This window comes from Cololabis saira, chromosome 7 (assembly GCF_033807715.1).
Source record: "Cololabis saira isolate AMF1-May2022 chromosome 7, fColSai1.1, whole genome shotgun sequence".
Lineage (NCBI taxonomy): Eukaryota > Metazoa > Chordata > Actinopteri > Beloniformes > Belonidae > Cololabis > Cololabis saira.
Genome location: NC_084593.1, coordinates 46,666,107 through 46,686,655, shown reverse-complemented (window position 1 = coordinate 46,686,655; position 20,549 = coordinate 46,666,107). Strand labels below are relative to the sequence as shown.

At 45.4% G+C, this 20,549-nt stretch overlaps 1 protein-coding gene across 4 annotated transcripts in view; it reads left to right on the top strand.

The window, feature by feature from the left end:
* ccdc142 (coiled-coil domain containing 142) overlaps positions 1–20,549 on the top strand; it is a 46,397-nt gene that overhangs the window by 8,835 nt on the left and 17,013 nt on the right. For 3 of the 4 annotated variants that reach the window (XR_009782905.1, XM_061725971.1, XM_061725973.1), the window contains exons 4-12: positions 2,688–2,733; positions 3,132–3,379; positions 8,280–8,504; positions 10,864–12,260; positions 14,161–14,459; positions 15,961–16,047; positions 17,134–17,337; positions 19,393–19,544; positions 20,051–20,200. Coding sequence is in view for 3 of the 4 variants with exons in the window: in XM_061725971.1 (XP_061581955.1) it covers positions 2,688–2,733; positions 3,132–3,379; positions 8,280–8,504; positions 10,864–12,260; positions 14,161–14,459; positions 15,961–16,047; positions 17,134–17,337; positions 19,393–19,544; positions 20,051–20,200 (2,808 nt within the window). In the remaining variant the exon portion in view is untranslated. The remainder of the gene's footprint in view (positions 1–2,687; positions 2,734–3,131; positions 3,380–8,279; positions 8,505–10,863; positions 12,261–14,160; positions 14,460–15,960; positions 16,048–17,133; positions 17,338–19,392; positions 19,545–20,050; positions 20,201–20,549) is intronic. The other variant, XM_061725972.1, reaches the window with a different exon arrangement.

Genomic DNA, 20,549 nt, shown 5'->3' with positions numbered 1-20,549 from the left:
ACTAACTATTATAGTTTTGTTCTATAGCTGCAACTATGACTACTGACTCTAACACACTAGAGTTTACACTACCTAGAGATTTACCAACACCAGCTAGAGGTTTACTAAACACTAACTATAGGCTTTACTAAACAGAAAGGTTTTAAGTTTAGTTTTAAAGGTGGAGGTGGTGTCAGCCTCCTTAACCCAGATTGGAAGTTGGTTCCAAAGTAATGGTGCCTGATAGCAGAACGCCCGCCCTCCAAATCTACATTTAGATACTCTAGGAACTACGAGTAAACCTGCACTCTGAGGGCCCGATTTACTAAGATCCTAAATAAAGAGTACTAAATTGCGTGTGCACTGAAAAAGTTTGCGCGTGCTGTTGTTGTGTGGTTTGCGGGTGATCAACTAAGATTGCGTGCGCAATTGATAACAGGTGCAAACAGCAGTATTTAAATGAGGTGTTGCGCGTCTTAAGGTTTGCGAGCGCAAACTCTGCACCATGGAGAGTCTGGTGAGATATTAGTGGAAGAGGCAAATAAACACATTAATGAACTACAGCAAATAAATTTAAACATTACCAAAAGAAACGCAATATCGGAGAAAACCTGCGATAGAATAAATGCAGTTGGTAACACAAAAAAACTGAAAAACGTCTGGTTTTTCATATTTCAATTTTAGGCACAGATCAAAAATACGAAATAGAAAAACGGGCCACAGGACTGAATTTGATTTTAATATTAAATTGGTCGGGTTTACGTGACCCCGCGGTGCTCGGCATGATCTGAGGAGAAAAAGACAATCAGACACAGAGCTGGAGAGCGCTTTGATTCATCTATTTATGAGTTAAGTTTTTATTCAGATGTCCACAGTATATTGCAAATATTATATATTATATAGCAAACACTGACAGTAAATGTGTGACAGACGGGACCAGCATATGCCGAAAGAAGAGAAGTGTTCAGAACAGCCCACAGAGCGCACACTAAAGGCTGATTTATGGTTCCGCGTCACACCAACGCAGAACCGACGGCGTAGGCTACGCGGCGACGCACACCGCACCGCGACCCTACGCCGTCGGCTACGCCGTCGATTTAACGCAGAAGCATAATTCAGGCGAAGCTGCAGTCTCTGCGCTGATCACAGACACACCGGGTCGGAGCGGATTTGGTCATGATGTTTAACCTGTGTTTTGTGATTAATAAGCACGGGTTTTAAGTAAATGTAATTTACGAAGGATGATTTCACGTTCAATAAGATAAATAATCAATAAAATACAAAGTTTTGGCACAAAGGCTTGGCCTGCTTGTGGGCGAGTGGAGGGGGGCACAATAAGAGAAGGTGGCAAGATATAAGGCGGAGAACTAAAGAAAAAGTGGCCTTTAATAAAACTTGTGCAACCATTTTTAAAATAGCATGCAGCAGAATAAAGACTCTCTCTCTGCGTATTCTTTGATTTTGGATGTCGCCTCCTTGCCACAATAACAGCAGCAGCAGATTAGCACCTTCCTTTCGAACGTATTAAATACAGACGCAATCACAATACGCGCAATTACTTTCAGGCTTGGTAAATCTCATTGCGCGTGGTAAATGGAGCAATTTGCATGTTCCCCTCCCAGTATTTAGGATTTCTGCCGGGTACGCCCCATATTGATTATTCATCAGGGCAAAAGTACTAAATGGATTGCGTGTGCAATTTTGCGCATTTCAGAGACGCAGTCGTCTTTGCACGCTGTTAGTAGATCAGCTCGCACATTGGTTTGCGGGTGCTGTCAAGTTTGCACACGTTTTTACGCACGCAAACCTTTAGTAAATCAGGCCCTGAGAGCGGAGAGCTCTGACAGGAACATAAGGCACTATCAGGTCTTGCAAATACTGCGGAGCTAAGCCGTTTTGGGCTTTATATACAAGTAATAAAATGTTAAATTGGATTCTGAATTTTACAGGTAGCCAATGGAGCGACGCTAATACTGGAGAGACGTGGTCTCTCCTGCTGATTCCTGTCAGTACTCATGCTGCTGCATTTTGGATCGGCTGGAGCCGATTCAGCAAATTACTTCGACATCCTGCTAACAACACATTACAGTAATCTAGTCTAGAAGATACAAACGCATGAACTAGTTTTTCTGCATCAGTCTGCGAGAGGATTTTCCTAATTTTTGCAATATTACAGAGATGGAAAAATGCTATTTTACAAACCTGATTAACATATGGTTTAAACCACAAATCCTGATCGAAAACACCACCCGGAAATCGGAATTTAGAAGCAAAAAAATTTCTCATGTTTTGATTTTGTAAAGTACTTTGAATTACCTTGCTGCTGAAATGTGCTACAATAAACTTGCCTTGCCTAAAAAGAACACGTAAGCACAACTGAGGTCCACAAAGCTGCATCTAAACAAACCAGCAGACAACATTGTCCTGTAAACAGGTGAGACCAAACTGGACGTGTTTGGTCTAAATGTCCAGAACCATTATTTGAAGCAGAAACGCCTCAGACCCAGTGTCGGGCACAGTGGTGGCCCGCTGATGGTCTGGGACCTGGACACCTTCAGTCATTGAGTGGACCATGAACTCCTCTGTTTTAGCTTGGTTCATTTTGTGATGTGGCATAAGCTGGTAAGGGCCAGGAGACTGTGAACGTCATGTGCAAGAGCCAAACTGTCATTCACTTGCATAATTACCTTTTTTTTCTTTTCCTACAGAGGAAATGCAGTTCCTGCACAGTGACAGATGACCTGAGCATAAGTGGTATGAACCCTGACTGTTGCACACCCAAACATACAATATGTTGTTCTAAGTGTGCAGTTGTCCTAAAGTTATACACATGCAGTCTGGATTGAGAACTATTGTGCAGGACTGTCTCAGAAAATTAGAATATTGTGATAAAGTTCTTTATTTTCTGTAATGCAATTTAAAAAAAAAAAAAAAAAAAAAATGTCATACATTCTGGATTCATTACAAATCAACTGAAATATTGCAAGGTTTTTATTATTTTAATATTGCTGATTATGGATTACAGAGAAGATGTTTGTATCTTGACTTTGGATCCTCACTGTGAATCCAAACTTCCTCTCTACATTCTTCTTCTAGCATGCTTCCTTCTGCTTATGTACATGAACATGGATGTTGGATTTGCACATGTCCAGGTAACCGGTCCCAGAGCTCCATCTGCCGTTGTTGGCAGCGAGCGGAGCTTCTCCTGCGCAGCACCTTGAATCCTGGTCTGAGGTGGCTGCTCCACGAGCAGAACCAGAGTGAGGAAGAGGAGAACTTTGTAGCCGCTCACAACCTGGTGTCCCGGTCTTCCAGCCGTCTGCAGCGTCTGCAGCACTTTCTCCTGACCATGACGGTCCAGTGGCAGCTGGTGGGAGGAACACAGGCGGGAGGGCCTAAGGTGAGAGTTTCTGAATGCTTGTAGTCCAGCTATCTTACTGGTCTCATCTTGTAGAAAACCTGCAAAAAAATGAATATTTGAAATGCTGCTAATAACAGTGTACAGGAGTGTCTCAGAAAATTTGATAAAGTTCTTTATTTTCTGTAGTGCAATTTAAAAAAAAAAAAAAAAAAATGTCATACATTCTGGATTCATTACAAATCAACTGAAATATTCCAAGCCTTTTATTATTTTAATATTGCTGATCATGGCTTACAGTTTAAGATTAAGATTCCCAGAATATTCAAATTTTTTGAGATAGGATATTTGAGTTTTCTTAAGCTGTAAGCCATGATCAGCAATATTAAAATAATAAAAGGCTTGCAATATTTCAGTTGATTGTAATGAATCCAGAATGTATGACATTTTTGCATTACAGAAAATAAAGGACTTTATCACAATATTCTAATTTTTTGAGACAGTCCTGTATAAATAGAAGTGGACAAGCCTTCACTCAGTACGTGCACATGCAGCGATTCAAACTGGTTGGAGATCATTTGCACACATCGTACTGACTTTTAAACTGCATGTGAACACCTTAAATCAGTCAAGTAATCTGATCAGACTGGATTCATCAACCCGCTTGCAGCACCTAGATAAGCCAGTCGCAACCGCCTTGTTAATGCCATGTGTACGGAGACATGGATATTACAGTCTGCGCATGCTCGAGATTTTCCCCCGGGTGGGGTTTTCCCCCGGGGGAGGGGATTCACCCGGAAGTGAAAGGAGACGACGCAACGCTGCTCAGTAGTAGCACCCTGGGGTGTCGTGTGACTGCTTCAGGGGTGTCGTCAAAATATTTCCTATTCTGACATTTCATATATAAATACTGTATTTTCGCGACCATACGGGCGCCTTGTGAAAAGGCATAGCCTCAGTCTTATGTGTCATATTTCTGTATTTAAAACACACACGGCGCACCGACCGAAACGGCACACACACAAGAACACACACACACACAGGAGTGTGCGTATTTAAAAATACAGCGGGAGCAAAACTTTGTTTGATTGTAGGCTACTTTATTTCAGTTTTTACATTAATCAAACCCATTAAGTCTCATCCTCTGTTTCTGCATTAAAGAGCTCCGCTAAATCAGCTGTGCCAGTCCGAATTCCTCGCTGTCAGAGTCACGTTCCGTGCCGTGCGGTGCGTCGGAAATGCACGCTTTTGCAAAAGCTCGCAAAATAATCCCAGCAGACACGTTAGCCCACGCATCAACAATCAATCTGCAAACTGTGGCATAAAAAAAAACAAAATACGCCGTACCCTACGCCGTAGGCTGCGTCTACTTAACGCTGACCTAATGCCGCGTTCCATTTATCCTCGGAAGTGGGGATTTCCCAGTCCCCAGTCGGAATTTTCAACTGGAACGCCCCTCAAAGTGGGGTTTCCCACTGGGAAAGTGGGAGAGTCTTCACCACCCCCGAGTTACCATTCCAAGATGGCTGCCATTCCCAGTTCCCACTTCCGATTTCCGAGGTAAATGGAACGCGGCATAAACTCCGGAGCCGGCAGACAGAAATCTCTAAATTTCGGAGCAAATTTCTTAACAGGCCTAGCTACAACTGTTAGATTTCATCTATTAAACCAACATCTTCCTAAATGATTTATTTCAGCCGGCGTGATTCTCAACAGAGCAGCGTCCCAGAGAGAGTTTCTCTCCCGGGGCTGACGCAGCAGCTTGACCCGGCGGACACGTCTCTTCTCGGGCTGTGAGCTGAGGCTGCTCCCCGGGGGCGGCGGCTCTTCTCATCTCCGAAAACATCGGGTCAAATTTCTTAACAGGCGTTATTTGGATAAACTGAGCCCCGGTTGCGGATCTTAAGGTTACCTTTATACCTGGAAAAATATTAAAACTTAATAAAGTGCCATTTTAACAGCGCTACAGCTGAAATTAAAACAGCTTTTGGCTCTCTGCTTCCTGATCAGGTTAGGGATGAAAACGAGGGGGAGTAGGAGAAATGGGACAGGCACCTGGGCCAAGTGCCCTAGATCTCAAGTGCCCTAAAATCTCCCCCTTCTTTTTTAGGGGTTAGGGAAGAAAAGAAGTGCGAGTGGAGAAAGGAAGGGCGAGTGAAGGAGAATTGGGATTGGCCCTTAGAATGCACTTTTTCCTTTCCTCGTTGTTAAGCGGAGGTCAACCGGAAGTGGCTCTTTGTTGAAATGGTTACCATGGTTACCTCGGGTACAGCGCCACCTAGCGTCACGGAGTCAGCCATGCTCTGGTTACAGTGGCTTATTCAATCTGATTCAGTCTGATCTCAGAACAGCATGTGTGATCAGACAAGTTGATCCAATCTTCTGCATGTCATTATCTGATCAGATCTGCAACCATGTTGAATCGCTGCATGTGCACGTACTGACTGTTTATGCTCAGTGTTTGAAAGGAATGGATGCATAGGAGGCTTATCCACATCCTGCGTTGATTTGTGCTCACAAATACGGTCAAAATGGAGCAATGCCCCTGGAAGTCGTGGGGGCAACATCAGAAAACAATGATGAATAACATTGGTGGACATTGTAAAGTATGTTAAACTGCATTTGTCTATTGGTCTGTTTGCACTGTTGGTTTTGTTTCCACAGACTCAGCATAAATAAAATAAGATCTCCACAGTCTCCACACCATGTTAGCTGATATCAGTTCACAGCTTTACATTTAAGCCTAGCTAACATTTTAAGTTCAGACCCCTATTCACAGATATCCACATCATCTGATAAAAACACAAAATCTAAGTCATATACCGCACGCACGCACGCACGCACGCACGCACGCACGCACGCACGCACGCACGCAAGCGCGTATTCCTGATGAATATACACAACTAGCAGGCAGATATTTCACCATGTCAAGTCAAGAGAAATTAACAAAATAGATAAAAAATACTCATACAAAATCATCACACATGATCCACACGATCCAATAAAATCTCAGTTGTGACAAATCCATGTATAATGTCAATCTCAAATCAATTTTAGCCACTTTTAATTTCTTCCCAATCCCTCTTTAAAGTCCAGTAGAGACAAAAATGCTTGTACCCATAAACTGAGTTCAAAATAAATAAATAATAGCAATGTGTTGTAAAAATTGAAAAACAAAATATAATCCAACCTGAAACCAATTCCCCAGTGGTGAGGCCATACATGTATGTGTCTATGATCTGGCCCAGCAAGGTTTTTTTGGCACCAGGTTGGTGCTTTCCTTGCAGCTGGCGGTCAAAAGGTAAATAACTGGTGACAAGTCTAGCACTCGTACCGAACCAGCACTGGAACCGCTTTAATGGTTCTTTTCCACTAGTAGGCTACCTACTCGAGCCGAGTAGATACTTTTTCTGTAACTATTCTGCCGAGGTTCTAAGCGGCTGAGTCGGCTGTATCTGACATCATCACACTCCAGGCCACCGATTGGTCGGGGGGTTGGAGTCAGACGTCTGAGTCAGGATGTGACATCAGAGAAAGAGACTCTGACGGCTTCTTGTTCATTTTATTCAACCAGCAACGGCAGCAAAAGTCTGTTTCATGATCCAACTCTGAGGGTCAGATGTTCATAAACCTGGTGCTGAGGAGAGAATTAAAAAGGGATCTAGACGGAGATAAGGAACGACCAGATCTACCAGGAGCTCTGTCTCTTCATAGCTGCTCACGGCTCCAGCTGACTTTTCAGCAGCACAGAGAAAAACTAAATTAAATTAAAAAGCGCTTGAGGTTTCTCTCACTGTCATTTTTTAACTTGATATCAAACACTCACCGGTACCAAAAAGTCAGCACACATAACCCCTGTTCGGGCCGAACTCCACTGGCTCCCGGTCCACTACAGGATCCAGTTCAAGGTCCTCCTGACCTTCAAAGTCGTCCATCAGAAAAGCCCCAGCTACCTAAGTGATCTAATCACTATTCATAAACAGGCACGCACCCTTCGCTCCAGCCACGCCACTCTCCTTCATGTCCCCTCTCCACGGCTCGTGACGATGGGACACCGTTCCTTCTCTGCCTCCGCCCCACGCCTATGGAACTCTCTACCTGACTACGTCAGGAATGCACCTTCTGTGGAGTCCTTTAAAACGGGCCTTAAAACACTTTTTTACAAGCAAGCTTTCCCCTGAACTCTTCCCTTGACCCCTTTTATTCACATATTTTTTAAATGTATTTGTTATATTTTTGCTGCCAACTACTTTTTATCTTACTTAGTAGCTAGGTTTTATCTTAGTTTCTTAGTCTTGTTTTTAGTCTTTTTTGTAAAGCGCCCTGAGATCTGTCGCTTCAGGTGAAAAGCGCTATATAAATTGAAATTATTATTATTATCAAACACAAACCACAGACCCAGCATCACATCTATCATCTCCTCCAGGTTCTACATCTTTAGTGTTGTTGTCTTCTTCGTTTAGATCACACAATCAAATATGTCTCAGCAGCTTCTCCAACCTCCTACTTCTGCTCCAGGAGCTGAATTGTAGTGGAAAAGAAACCAGGCCGAGTTCAGTCGAGCCGAGCTGAGATGAGTAGAGTGCTATTGGAAAAGTGCCATAAAAGCCCTAAAGGCCCCCCCTATCTGCAATGGATGTGAAATGTAATTATGACTGTAAATGTGTTTATTTCCACTCTAAAGTTGAATATTTTAACATGCAGATAAAAGGAGATTAACTCACTGTTTGTTACAGACCCCTAGTGGTCAGTAGAGGAACTGCGGGTCTGGATCCAGGGAAATAGGGTCACAGCTTTGTTGAACATATAGTTTTATTTGGAGTATTTATCAAGAAAATGTACATGCATTGTGAACATTTGAGGATCAAAGTAAAGTGAGGATGAAAATAAAAGTATCAACTATGACTGTATGTTTCTCTGTTTCCTCCTCCTCTTCCTCCAGGTGTGTGTGAAGGGTCTTCAGGATGAAGGGGATGTCCTCCTCCTGCACTCCTCCTCCTCCCTTCAGCAGCAGTACAGAGCTCTGGTGAAGCTTCTGGAGCAGCGGTCTGTGCTGCTCTTCATCCACGAGTACACCCGGCGGGTCCGCCTGGCTGCAGCTTACCTGTCCAGAGTGAAGCAGCTGCTGGAGCTGCAGGTGAAGGAACCGAACTGTGGACACCAGCAGGTCTGCACCAACCAACGGCCTTATCTCTGTCAACAAGCTATGAGAAATGATTTTCAAGAAATTTCTTGAAAATGTTCCTATTTTAATTATGTCATTTCTGAGTTTCTTTCTTGTAAATTTGTGAACTGATTTAAGTATTATTCTGGAGTTAAATCAGGCATAGGTCTTACTTAAGAAGGTCAGGAGTGTAAACTTTCATTAGGAAACCAAAACCACGTCAGTCAAAGCAGTTTTCAGTTAGAACGGATACATTATTGTAGCAAAATGGATATTACCTCTGGTGCAGGCGTTAACAGGGCTACGTTACAATCAGTGGCTCCGTTAGGGAACACCGGAGCCACCGGAGCCACTCACCGGTCCAGTCCGGTGAGTGGCTCCGGTGCTCCGGCGCTAAGCTAAATACAGGAAAAAAATGTATTACTAATAGAGCTAAGCTAAATACTTAGCCCATGCAAAGGTCATACTTGTACACAAATATAAATAACATAAAAAATGAACGTCACTTACCGCTGACTCGTGTGCAGTTGCCGGGTCCGTGCTGTTGGTACTGATTCTTTTTATGAGGGTAAGTGTTGATGCTAAAACTATTTTTTACTGTCCCCTCGCTGTGGAAACAGCCACACGATGCACTTATACACTTCGGAACAATGGCAGACGCTCTGGCCGGCGGAGTTAGTTGTGGGCGTGGTTTCACGCAGCGGAGGCCAACCGAGGCGTGGTTTGCATTTTGGTTACGTAATGAAAATTTGCCAATCTGAACGGCTCGTAGAAGTCACATGACACTGGAAGGATCCTCCGGGCGAGGTGAACAGACCCTGCAGAATTCAATTCAATTCAATTTTATTTATATAGCGTCTAATACAACAAAAGTTGTCTCCAGACGCTTTCCAGAGATCCAGAACATAAACTCCCGAGCAATTATTACATAAACAATAGCAGGTAAAAACTCCCCTAGTGGGAGAAAAACCTTAAGCCAAACAGTGGCAAGAAAAACTCCCCTTTAGGAGAAAGAAACCTGGACCAGGACCTGGATCATAAGGGGGGACCTCCTGCCGAAGGTCAGACTGGGGGGTCGGGGACATCAGCAGCACACAGCAGGCAGGTGGAAGCAGCAGCGGGATGACCGGAGGGGGACCGCAGGCAGGTGGAAGCAGCAGCGGGATGACCGGAGGGGGACCGCAGGTAGGTGGAAGCAGCAGCGGGATGACCGGAGGGGGACTGCAGGCAGGTGGAAGCAGCAACGGGATGACTAGGGGTGGGGACCGCATGCAGGTGGAAGCAGCAACGGGATGACCGGAGGGGGACCGCAGGCAGGTGGAAGCAGCAACGGGATGACCGGGGGTGGGGACCGCAGGCAGGTGGAAGCAGCAGCGGGATGACTGGAGGGGGACCGCAGGCAGGTGGAAGCAGCAGCGGGATGACCGGAGGGGGACCGGAGGCAGGTGGAAGCAGCAACGGGATGACCGGAGGGGGACCGCAGGCAGGTGGAAGCAGCAGCGGGATGACCGGGGGTGGGGACTGCAGGCCAGCACGCAGCTCCCGAAGCTCCGTTCCAGTCAGCAAGCCCCAGGTTAGGTTCAGGGTCGGGGAAAGGTTGAGAAGGGGCAGGGCCAGGGAGAGGAGTCTTGAGGGACAAACCTCTCCCCTGCCTGACCGGGCCGTTACCCTGCCCCTCTCACTCCCACGCTGCAGGTTCCGGTGTTGATGCTCTTCGCCACCGACAGAGGATGCTGCACCATGAACAAGAGAGACAAAAGGGGGGCCAGCACAAGAAACTACAGGAGCGATGGACAAAAATGATAGCTATGAGATACTTATAATAAATAAGAATTTTGTTGCTTTCCTCCTTCTCTGAGTTGGCAGGCTGAGGGGAGACCACTTTATATATGTTATAAGCAAGAAAAAACGTGTTTTTCATAATAGGTCCCCTTTAAAGCTTTCTGATGTCACTTTAATTCCTCTTATAAAAGTTTCCATTACCTTTATATTTAAAAAAACTTAAATTTCACAAAGGAAAACCTGTAAACCTCTGATTAAAAAAACAACCATTTTACACTTTCATGAGGTGGTTTTACAGACATGTTGATGAACCCTGCAGGGCTGGTCATGCAGGACCAGCTCTGCAGGGCTGGTCCTGCAGAGCTGGTCCTGCAGAGCTTTTTGAGAGCTTTTTGAGTTGACCATGAACTTCTCTGTGTACTATAGTTGTTCTGGAGACAAATAACATTTATGTGACAAATAAAGATTGACTAGAAATGTTCAATGTCATTGTTCATCTGAAGCTCCTATTTGATTTATTGATATTATTTGGCTACTTGTGTTGCTTATTTCCAAAGATCCTTCCTTCTCTCCTCTCCAGAATCCATCCAGCTGCTCTCCATTTCGGGTGGGTGTGTCCTCCCTGAGCCAGGAGCTCCGGGTCAACCTGAACCACTGGTTCTGTCTCCTCTCCAGAGTCCACTCTGACCCCTACCTGAGAGGGGCCATGGCTCATCACACAGGCCTGCTGGAGAACATGAGATGGACTCTGGACTTGCTCAGTCTGCAGATTCTGGTTGTGATGGAGCGATACGTGAATGCTGTTCTGTCTACTGTGGCCCAGACCGGTTCAGATTCCCTCCCAAGGGAAGTCCTAGAAGACGTTTTAGCAGGTACAGAGTTGTATAACCAGGCGGTGGAGGAGCACCGAGTGCAACACAGCGCCCCCAAACGGAGGGTGGTGTTACTGCAGCAGGTCAATGATTCCACAGGGTTGCCCAGACGAGTCTTTGGAAGACCTCAAGCTGTATCAGTCAAAGAGCTCATCAGCATTCTGGCCACGCGTCACGCACAAACGGCAATCAATCAGCTCCTCTGCTGGACTTTTGAACAGAGCTGCCAGTTGTGCAAGGCCGTGCCCAGCCACGGAGCTGACAACGATGATCCAAGAGATAACTCAACTCTGATGAGCAAGCGGACCCGGGAACAGATGCAAAATATCTACCTCAATTCATCCTCTCCGTTTAATAATAACCAGCCCTCCAGGAAGTCCTCGTCTCTTGACACTAAGGGTAACACATGTCCCGCTTCCACGCCCAACCGTCCATTTGACACCATCAAGGAACATCACCCGTACAGGAAAAGCAACAGCTGCCAGTGCCAAACATGCCCATCCCAGTACGGTCCCAGTCAGACCAGTGTGGAAATGTTAGACTCATTCCAACGCTATCCACCAAAAAAAACAACTTCAGAAGACTCTGAACCCTTCTGGACCAATTGCACCTCTCCACCTTCCTCCCATCATCTCTCAACCCCACCTCAATCAGGGCAGTTGGAGCAGTCCTCAGCAGAACTGCTGTTTCAGGTGCTGGCTTCCTCCAGTGACCTGCTGGTTCCACTGATGCCTCACAGGCCAGCAGGAGAAGCAGCAGGAGAAGCAGCAGGAGAACCAGCAGGAGAACCAGCAGGAGAACCAGCAGGAGAACCAGTGGAACCGCTGCTCCCAGTCACAGCAGCAGGTACGCTCAACTGGAAGGCTGAAACAGTCCAATCTGCCCTTCCGGTCATCAACACCAACCACTTACAGGTTCTGGAAGGAGATGGTGAAAAAGTGAATAGTTGCCAGAATGTGAAGGGGCATCATCTGGACCAGGCCGAAATGGAGCAGAATGTGGAGGGATATCAGCCGGACCAGGCCAAATCGGACCAGAATGCAGAGGGGCGTCGGGCAGACCAGGATGAGCTGGATTTGGCAGGACGGGTACAGGTTCTTGACTGGTGAGGTCATTATACACAATTTATACATATTTTGTTGCTCCAAAGTTGATCCATGTCACACACCAGGAACAAAATACTTGATTTAATTGGTCTTGCAGTTGCTGACTAATGGAAAGGCTAGGAAAATAGATTGACCCGTGAACCGAGAGTCGTTCCTTTAGGTCCAGCTCTCTTCACCACAACAGAGTCCACATTAGAGCACGGGTGTTCTGGTACCCCATGCTCCCAGAACACCCCCTACAGGTACACAGACAAACTCCCATGAATTCTTCAGTATCCTAGCAGGGGTATAGTATACCTGGTCTGGTGCTGGTCTGGTTTCTCTTGAATCTGATGTTCAACATAGACCCTACCAGTCCCCTTTCTTAAAAACAGGAACAGTCCTCAATGTCTATTGGCGCTTTTACACTAGTACCTACTCAGCGCGACTCGACTTGCCTCGCCCCGGTTTTACGCTTCTCCACTGGTATAGGCCACAGATCCAGCAGCACATCTATCATCTCCTCCAGGTTCTACATCTTTACTGTTGTTGTCTTCTCCGTTTAGATCACACAATCAAATACGTCACAGCAGCTTCTCCAACCTCCTACTTCTCATCCAGGTGTCTAAAAAGAAACGAGGGCAAGGCTAGTGGAGGCGAGACGAGGCGTGGCGAGTCGAGTCGCGCTGAGTAGTTTCTAGTATAAAAGCGCCATAAGTGATGTTGCAGATTCAACAGTCAGAGTCTTGAGGTGGCTCTGGTTCACACATGGAGCTCTGTCAGAGCTTTAGATTAGATTAGATTAGATAGTCCTTTATTCATCCCTCAGTGGGGAAATTCACTTTGAGCAGCAGCAGTAACTGCTTCTGGAATCCCAAAAAGCCTGGAGAGAATGCTCTGGATTCATTCTTCAATTAAGTTCTTTTGGTTCTTGAGAATGTTTCCTTTTTTTTTTTGAATACTTCAATCTTGAACTGAACGTGTCCAGCTGTCTTCAATCCAAACTTTTCTGGATTCCCAGGACCTGGATGGCTAAGAACACCAACGGTAACTCCCAGTCTGAATTGTATCTGTGATATGACTGTTCTGGCCAACTGTGACCCTGTTGTGCGTCTCACGTGTGCCGTTGTCTTACGTTCACATGCAGCGATTCAACTTGGTTGCAGATCGGTTGCAGACATCGTTCCGACTTTTAAACTGCATGTGAACACCTCAACCTGGTCAAGTCAACCTGGTCAAGCCGGATTCATCAACCAGTTTGCAGCACCTAGATAAGCCAGTCGCAACCAGGTTGTTAACGCCATGTATACGGGGACATAGATATTGCAGTCTGCGCATGCTGGAGAATTTCCCCCGGGTGGGGTTTTCCCCCGAGGGAGGGGATTCACCCGGAAGTGAAAGGAGACGACGCGTGCTCAGTAGTTGAAAAGGAGGCGGCGCGTGTTTAGCCATTCTTTAATTCTTCAAAACATGTCTACAGGAAGAACTCATTTTTGGTCCGACGAGGAGACGCGTTTTCTGCTACGGCAGATGCAAGAGTTAAACATTTTGAGGTTCATGGATGGGCGGAAAAGTAGGAACGCGGACCTTTATAAAAAGATGCCAAAGAGATGGCTGACGCGGGCTTCATGAGGACACCGGAGCAGCTCAAAATAAGTGGAAGAATCTACGCACGGGATATATTAGCGCCAAACACAGAAACAATAAAAGTGGACACGATCCGGCCAGTTGTCCACACTTTTACCTTGGGTACAGCGCCACCTAGCGTCACGGAGTCAGCCATGCTCTGGTTACAGTGGCTTATTCAATCTGATTCAGTCTGATCTCAGAACAGCATGTATGATCATACAAGTCATTATGTGATAAGATCTGCAACCCGGTTGAATCACTGCATGTGAACGTACTGTTTGTGTTTTCCAGTTCTGGTCCTCAGAGGGACGATTATTCTGACCACCAGGACAGACTGGTGACCACGGCAGCACCTGTTCCAGACTGTGCTCGCTGGCCTCTCTCTGTTCAGTGGCTGGACCTGGGTCGGACCCTGGTCCTGGCCGACCTGCTGGGCCAGTATCAAGCTCTTTTAAGGACTCTCTGCAGCAAAGCCTTCTGGTTAAAACTGCATGTACCCTCACCAGGAAGTTCTCTAGGCAGCATCAACCTCCAGGACGACCACACCGGTGTCCAGATGCTACACAGGATCAGCCGAGCTTCAGAGACAGGTGATCTGGTTTACTCATGGATACAGTCAGCTAGTCACAGGGCAGGAGTGTATGGATCTCTGCAGATGTTCACTTCTCACTTCTACGGTTAACTTAGAATTGGCTTCTAACAGCCAACAATCCACGCCAACATCATTGATTATGTAATCCTTTGATTCATAGCATTGCACCTTGTTTCCATCTTCTGTCCTTTCTTTTCTCTTCCTCTATAAAACATGTTACAGGACTGTCTCAGAAAATTAGAATATTGTGATTTTCTGTAATGCAATTACAAAAACAAAAATGTCATACATTCTGGATTCATTACAAATCAACTGAAATATTGCAAGCCTTTTATTATTGTAATATTGCTGATCATGGCTTACAGTTTAAGAAAACTGTAAGCCATGATCAGCAATATTAAAATAATAAAAGGCTTGCAATATTTCAGTTGATTTGTAATGAATCCAGAATGTATGACATTTGTTGTTTTTTTAAAATTGCATTACAGAAAATAAAGAACTTTATCACAATATTCTAATTTTCTGAGACAGTCTTGTATATGTCCTTGTGAGGGACCAGAGCGGCCTCCCCACGTACAAGGGGACAAGGCAAAACTGGACCTGGGTGATGAGGTGTAAAAAAAAAAACCCTCGCAGAGCGTAGAATGCCAAAAAAATAAGGCTTTTTATTCCATGTAAAAAAAAACATACAGGCAGAGGGCAAAATCAGCATTCTGAAAAAGAAGGCACAATGGGGCATAGCCTGTCAACAAGCTTCCTCCATTCAGCAGACCCCTCTTCTGGTATACAGCTGCTGTTTATAAACCCAGGCAGGGTGGAGAGGTTGATTGGACACAGGTGTGCCACAATCAGCAGAACCAGGCACACCTGTGTGCTGCTCCCCCGCAGACCACGCCCAATCCTCCACTCTGACACACACATTAAAAACAAGTCTGGTGATGGTGAGAAGGGGAGGGGTTGCTCGCTCTCTCACAGTCCTCATTCTCACACAGACAAGCATTCGTCTGAATGTTCGCACAAGCGGATTCTCCGTGTTTTATGTACATCTCCACAACTCACACAGCGACAAGAATCAGACAATAAGATCCTGATATTATGAACTCTATTAAGTTCCTAAATTGAAAGATCTGAGGCATGCACTTTTTAAAAAAAATATTTGATTATATATATAAATTGCAGGTCGACATATGCCTTTTCCAAGAAATAATACTTCTAAATCAGACCTCCAGAAATGAATGACTTTAGTCACATACGTGTTCCTAATTTTAATTCAAGGCAAAGAGGAGGAGAAATTTTAATTTGGAGACTGGAGGTGTAACAGATCTAAATCTATACAGCCTTCTTTCTTGGGAAGATCTGTGGTTCCTTCTACTGCGACCACAGAGAGATCACTGCTTTCTGAAACAACATGGCTGCTCTTCTGTATGTGTTTAAAGTGTTCCGCAGTTCAAAACTAGACTTCTGCTGCTTCTAACAGCTCTGTTTTTCCTCTGCTGTAGGTCTGCTCTCACAGGAGTCCAGGACCATGCTGCAGGACCTCAGTGTCCACGTGCTCATCCTCTCTGCTCACGCTCACTGGGACCACGGTCAGTACCCGTTCAGTAGACTGTAACTCTGCAGTCTGAGCTGGTGATCCAGAGCTGGTCTGGTCTAAACATGTCCAAGAAAAGGCTTTTGCAACATAATACCATTGCTGTAGTGATAATTACCACTTGTTGTGTTGGACTGCAACATGGTAGTTGGCCATCCACAGCAGCTGCAGATGATGGTAACATCTTCAGATCTGACACGCTTGAGTTTGTGAACTGGACTTCTGTAGAGAAACTAAACGATGCAAGACTGAACCAGAGTCCTGAGGCCAGAGCAGAGACTGGAAGAAGCTGAGTAGCAATTTATTTGTCCTAAATTGTCCTATGTATCGTATCATCAGTGTAGACCAGGGGTCGGCAACCCGCGGCTCTAGAGCCGCATGCGGCTCTTTAGCGCCGCCCTAGTGGCTCCTGGAGCTTTTTCAAAAATGTTTGACCTTTTTTTCCTTTTTTTCATTTATTTTTTCCTTTATTTCTTCTTTTCTTCTTTTTTTCCTTTTTCTCTTTTTTTCTTCTTTTTTTCTTTTTTCTTCTTTTTTCCTTTTTTCTCTTTTTTTCTTCCTTTTTACTTTCCTTTTTAATCTCGACATTTCGACTTTTTTCTCGACATTTTGACTTTTTTCTCAACATTTCCACTTTTTTCTCAACATTTCAACTTTTTTCTCGAGATTGTACTTCAATATTTATCTCGATATTTCAACTTTTTTCTCAACATTTCGACTTTTTTTCACGAAATTTTGACTATTTCCTCGAAATTTTGACTTTTTTTCTCGACATTTCAACTTTTTTCTCGACATTTCAACTTTTTGAAATGTACTTCAACATTAATCTTGACAATTTTACTTTTTTATCGACATTTTGATAAAAGTTCTGGATTCCAAACTACAGGTCTGGATCCAGACCTTAGTGGTCTGTAGAGGAACTGCAGGGCTAATGCAAATTGGCGATGGAGTATAAAACGCTTAATGTGCCTCTTTGAAAATGTCCAACGTTCTGATAAAAGCCTTCAACTTGTTTTAGAGCAGTTACTTGTTTTTATAAAACAAATCCCGCTCACTCCTGTTCATATTTGTGTGTTTTCAGTGATGTGCAGAACTCTGAGTTCAGGTCTGAAGGACAAGTGTCTGAGAGGTGAAGGTGGTGATCATGTGACCTCCACATCGGAGCAGGGTGGAGGTGGAGGGGGAGGTGGAGGTGGAGTCACGTCACGAACCATGGAGAACTTCTTACGTCTGCTCCAGCCGCTGCTGTCATCTCTGAGCCGCCACGCAGAGACACCCATGCTGGGTAAAACCAAACACACAACGCTCCTGTGGAGCCAGTTACATGGGTCTAAAGCTCCTGGAGCTTTTAAAAAAATGTTTGACCTTTTTTCCTTTTTTTCTTCTTTTTTTTTCTCCTCTTCTTTTTTTTCTCTTTTTTCTCTTTTTTTCTTTTTTTCCTCTTTCTTTCTTTTTTCTTCTTTTCCTTTTTTCTTTCTTGTTTTTTTCCTTTTTTTCCTCTTTTTTTCTTCCTTTTTCCTTTCCTTTTTAATCTCAACATTTCAACTTTTTTCTTGACATTTTCACTTTTTTCTCGAGATTTTGCCTTTTTCTTCAACATTTCGACTTTTTTCACAAAATTTGGACTATTTCCTTAACATTTCGACTTTTTTCTCGACATTTCGACTTTTTTTTTCGAAGTGCATAATGAAAAAAAAAATCTTCCCCCAGTTATAACTAAGCATGTGTTGCCTTCATTCTAAGGCTGATACAAGACCCCTGTTCTAAAGGAAAATGGCAGCACCAGCTCTTAATTTAGAACTTAGCATAAAATAGGTGAAGACATCCGAACATTCTATATTTCAGTTTTTGATCTAATTTCACCCCATGGGAATATTTAGTGTTCCATTATATCAGGGGTCGGCAACCCAAAATGTTGAAAGAGCCATATTGTACCAAAAACACAAAAAACACATATGTCTGGAGCTGCAAAAAATGAAAAGTCTTGTATTAGAATGAAGGCAAAAGTCAAAATGTCGAGAAAAAAGTTGAAATGTCGAGAAAAAAGTCGAAATATTGCATTTAAAAAGGAAAGGAAAAAAAGAGGAAAAAAAGAAAGAAGAAAAAAAAGAGAAAGAAAGGGAAAAAAAAGGTCAAACATTTTTGAAAAAGCTCCAGGAGCCACTAGAGAGCCGCATGTGGCTCTAGAGCCGCGGGTTGCCGACCCCCGCATTATATACATACAAAAAAAGTCCACTTAAACTCCAGGTTCTAAAGCTACTATTCAGTAAAGCATGGAAGTGGCTGGACTGATTCCCAGATGGGGTTTGTTCATCAGACAGTTGTTCTAGCTCAGTGTCTGATGGCCGGGGTGGAGCAGCTGCTGATCTCTACCTGTCTCCAGGTGGAGCAGCTGCTGATCTCTACCTGTCTCCAGGTGGAGCAGCTGCTGATCTCTACCTGTCTCCAGGTGGAGCAGCTGCTGATCTCTACCTGTCTCCAGGTGGAGCAGCTGCTGATCTCTACCTGTCTCCAGGTGGAGCAGCTGCTGATCTCTACCTGTCTCCAGGTGGAGCAGCTGCTGATCTCTACCTGTCTCCAGGTGGAACAGCTGCTGATCTCTACCTGTCTCCAGGTGGAGCAGCTGCTGATCTCTACCTGTCTCCAGGTGGAGCAGCTGCTGATCTCTACCTGTCTCCAGGTGGAGCAGCTGCTGATCTCTACCTGTCTCCAGGTGGAGCAGCTGCTGATCTCTACCTGTTTCCAGGTGGAGCAGCTGCTGATCTCCACCTGTCTCCAGGTGGAGCAGCTGCTGATCTCTACCTGTCTCCAGGTGGAGCAGCTGCTGATCTCTACCTGTCTCCAGGTGGAGCAGCTGCTGATCTCTACCTGTCTCCAGGTGGAGCAGCTGCTGATCTCCACCTGTCTCCAGGTGGAGCAGCTGCTGATCTCCACCTGTTTCCAGGTGGAGCAGCTGCTGATCTCTACCTGTCTCCAGGTGGAGCAGCTGCTGATCTCCACCTGTCTCCAGGTGGAACAGCTGCTGATCTCTACCTGTCTCCAGGTGGAGCAGCTGCTGATCTCTACCTGTCTCCAGGTGGAGCAGCTGCTGATCTCTACCTGTCTCCAGGTGGAGCAGCTGCTGATCTCTACCTGTCTCCAGGTGGAGCAGCTGCTGATCTCCACCTGTCTCCAGGTGGAGCAGCTGCTGATCTCCACCTGTCTCCAGGTGGAGCAGCTGCTGATCTCCACCTGTCTCCAGGTGGAGCAGCTGCTGATCTCCACCTGTCTCCAGGTGGAGCAGCTGCTGATCTCCACCTGTCTCCAGGTGGAGCAGCTGCTGATCTCTACCTGTCTCCAGGTGTGTCCAGCTGTGCTCTGCAGCGGCGGACCGTGTCTCTGCTGCTGGCCTCCATGCAGACGTCCTCCTGCTGGCTGGGCTCCAAGGCCCTGCAGTTCCTGTCGTCATGGAGCCTGCAGAAGTTCCTGCTGATCACCCAGGGAGACCTCCGGGTAGGTGCAGAGCTCAGGGCTGACCTGCTGGCCCGGAGCAGCCGTAACCCGGGACACGTTTCTCACATCACAACGCTGAACCACTCACGTCTGGAGGCTCCGGGTTAAACTAATTTTTATATCGGGGGGATGATTTGGACCGTTTTTATTTCAGGGGGGGATGATTTGGACCGTTTTTATTTCAGGGGGGGATGATTTGGACCGTTTTTATTTCAGGGGGGGATGATTTGGACCGTTTTTATTTCAGGGGGGGATGATTTGGACCGTTTTTATTTCAGGGGGGATGATTTGGACCGTTTTTATTTCAGGGGGGGATGATTTGGACCGTTTTTATTTCAGGGGGGGATGCCATCTCCCCTCATCTCCCCTCAACTCCGGTACTGATTGTTGGGGATTGTCAACTGACAACATTTGTGTGGCGTACTACACAAATCCATGCAAAGTTTGTCCACAGTTTGTCCATATGGTCCCAGATGTGAGCAGTACGATGACATTGTTCTCTGCAGGTTTGGACTGAGTGCTTACTCCCGGTGGTCGTGACCACCAGGACCCTGGTGGGGAGCTGGAGCTCTGATCAGTCCACCGTCTGCAACCACAGCCGGCGTCTGCTGCAGCAGCAGCTGCACGCTCTGGAGGAAGCTGCATCCCAGCTGCAGGTACCGCCAACACTAACCCTCAAATCTGACTGTAGTTTTCAGGATGGCAGCAGTTCACTCGCAGCCAAGAACAAGCACATGGGAATGTTTGACGTGATTCCTCTAATTCCAGACAACTCCAAAAATGTATTTTTTTATCCTCACCTTGATTTCATTTGTTAGTGTATTAAATTATATATATATATATATATATATATATATATATATATATTAAAGATCTAAAACACATTCCAGAAAACAGTTGTTACAAGGAAATGTAGTACTGTGGTCCAGAACTAGCATCCATGACGAGACAAGAGCTTCTACACGGCAACAAAAATATTTGCTTGGCTGATCGGTCGTAGTCTGC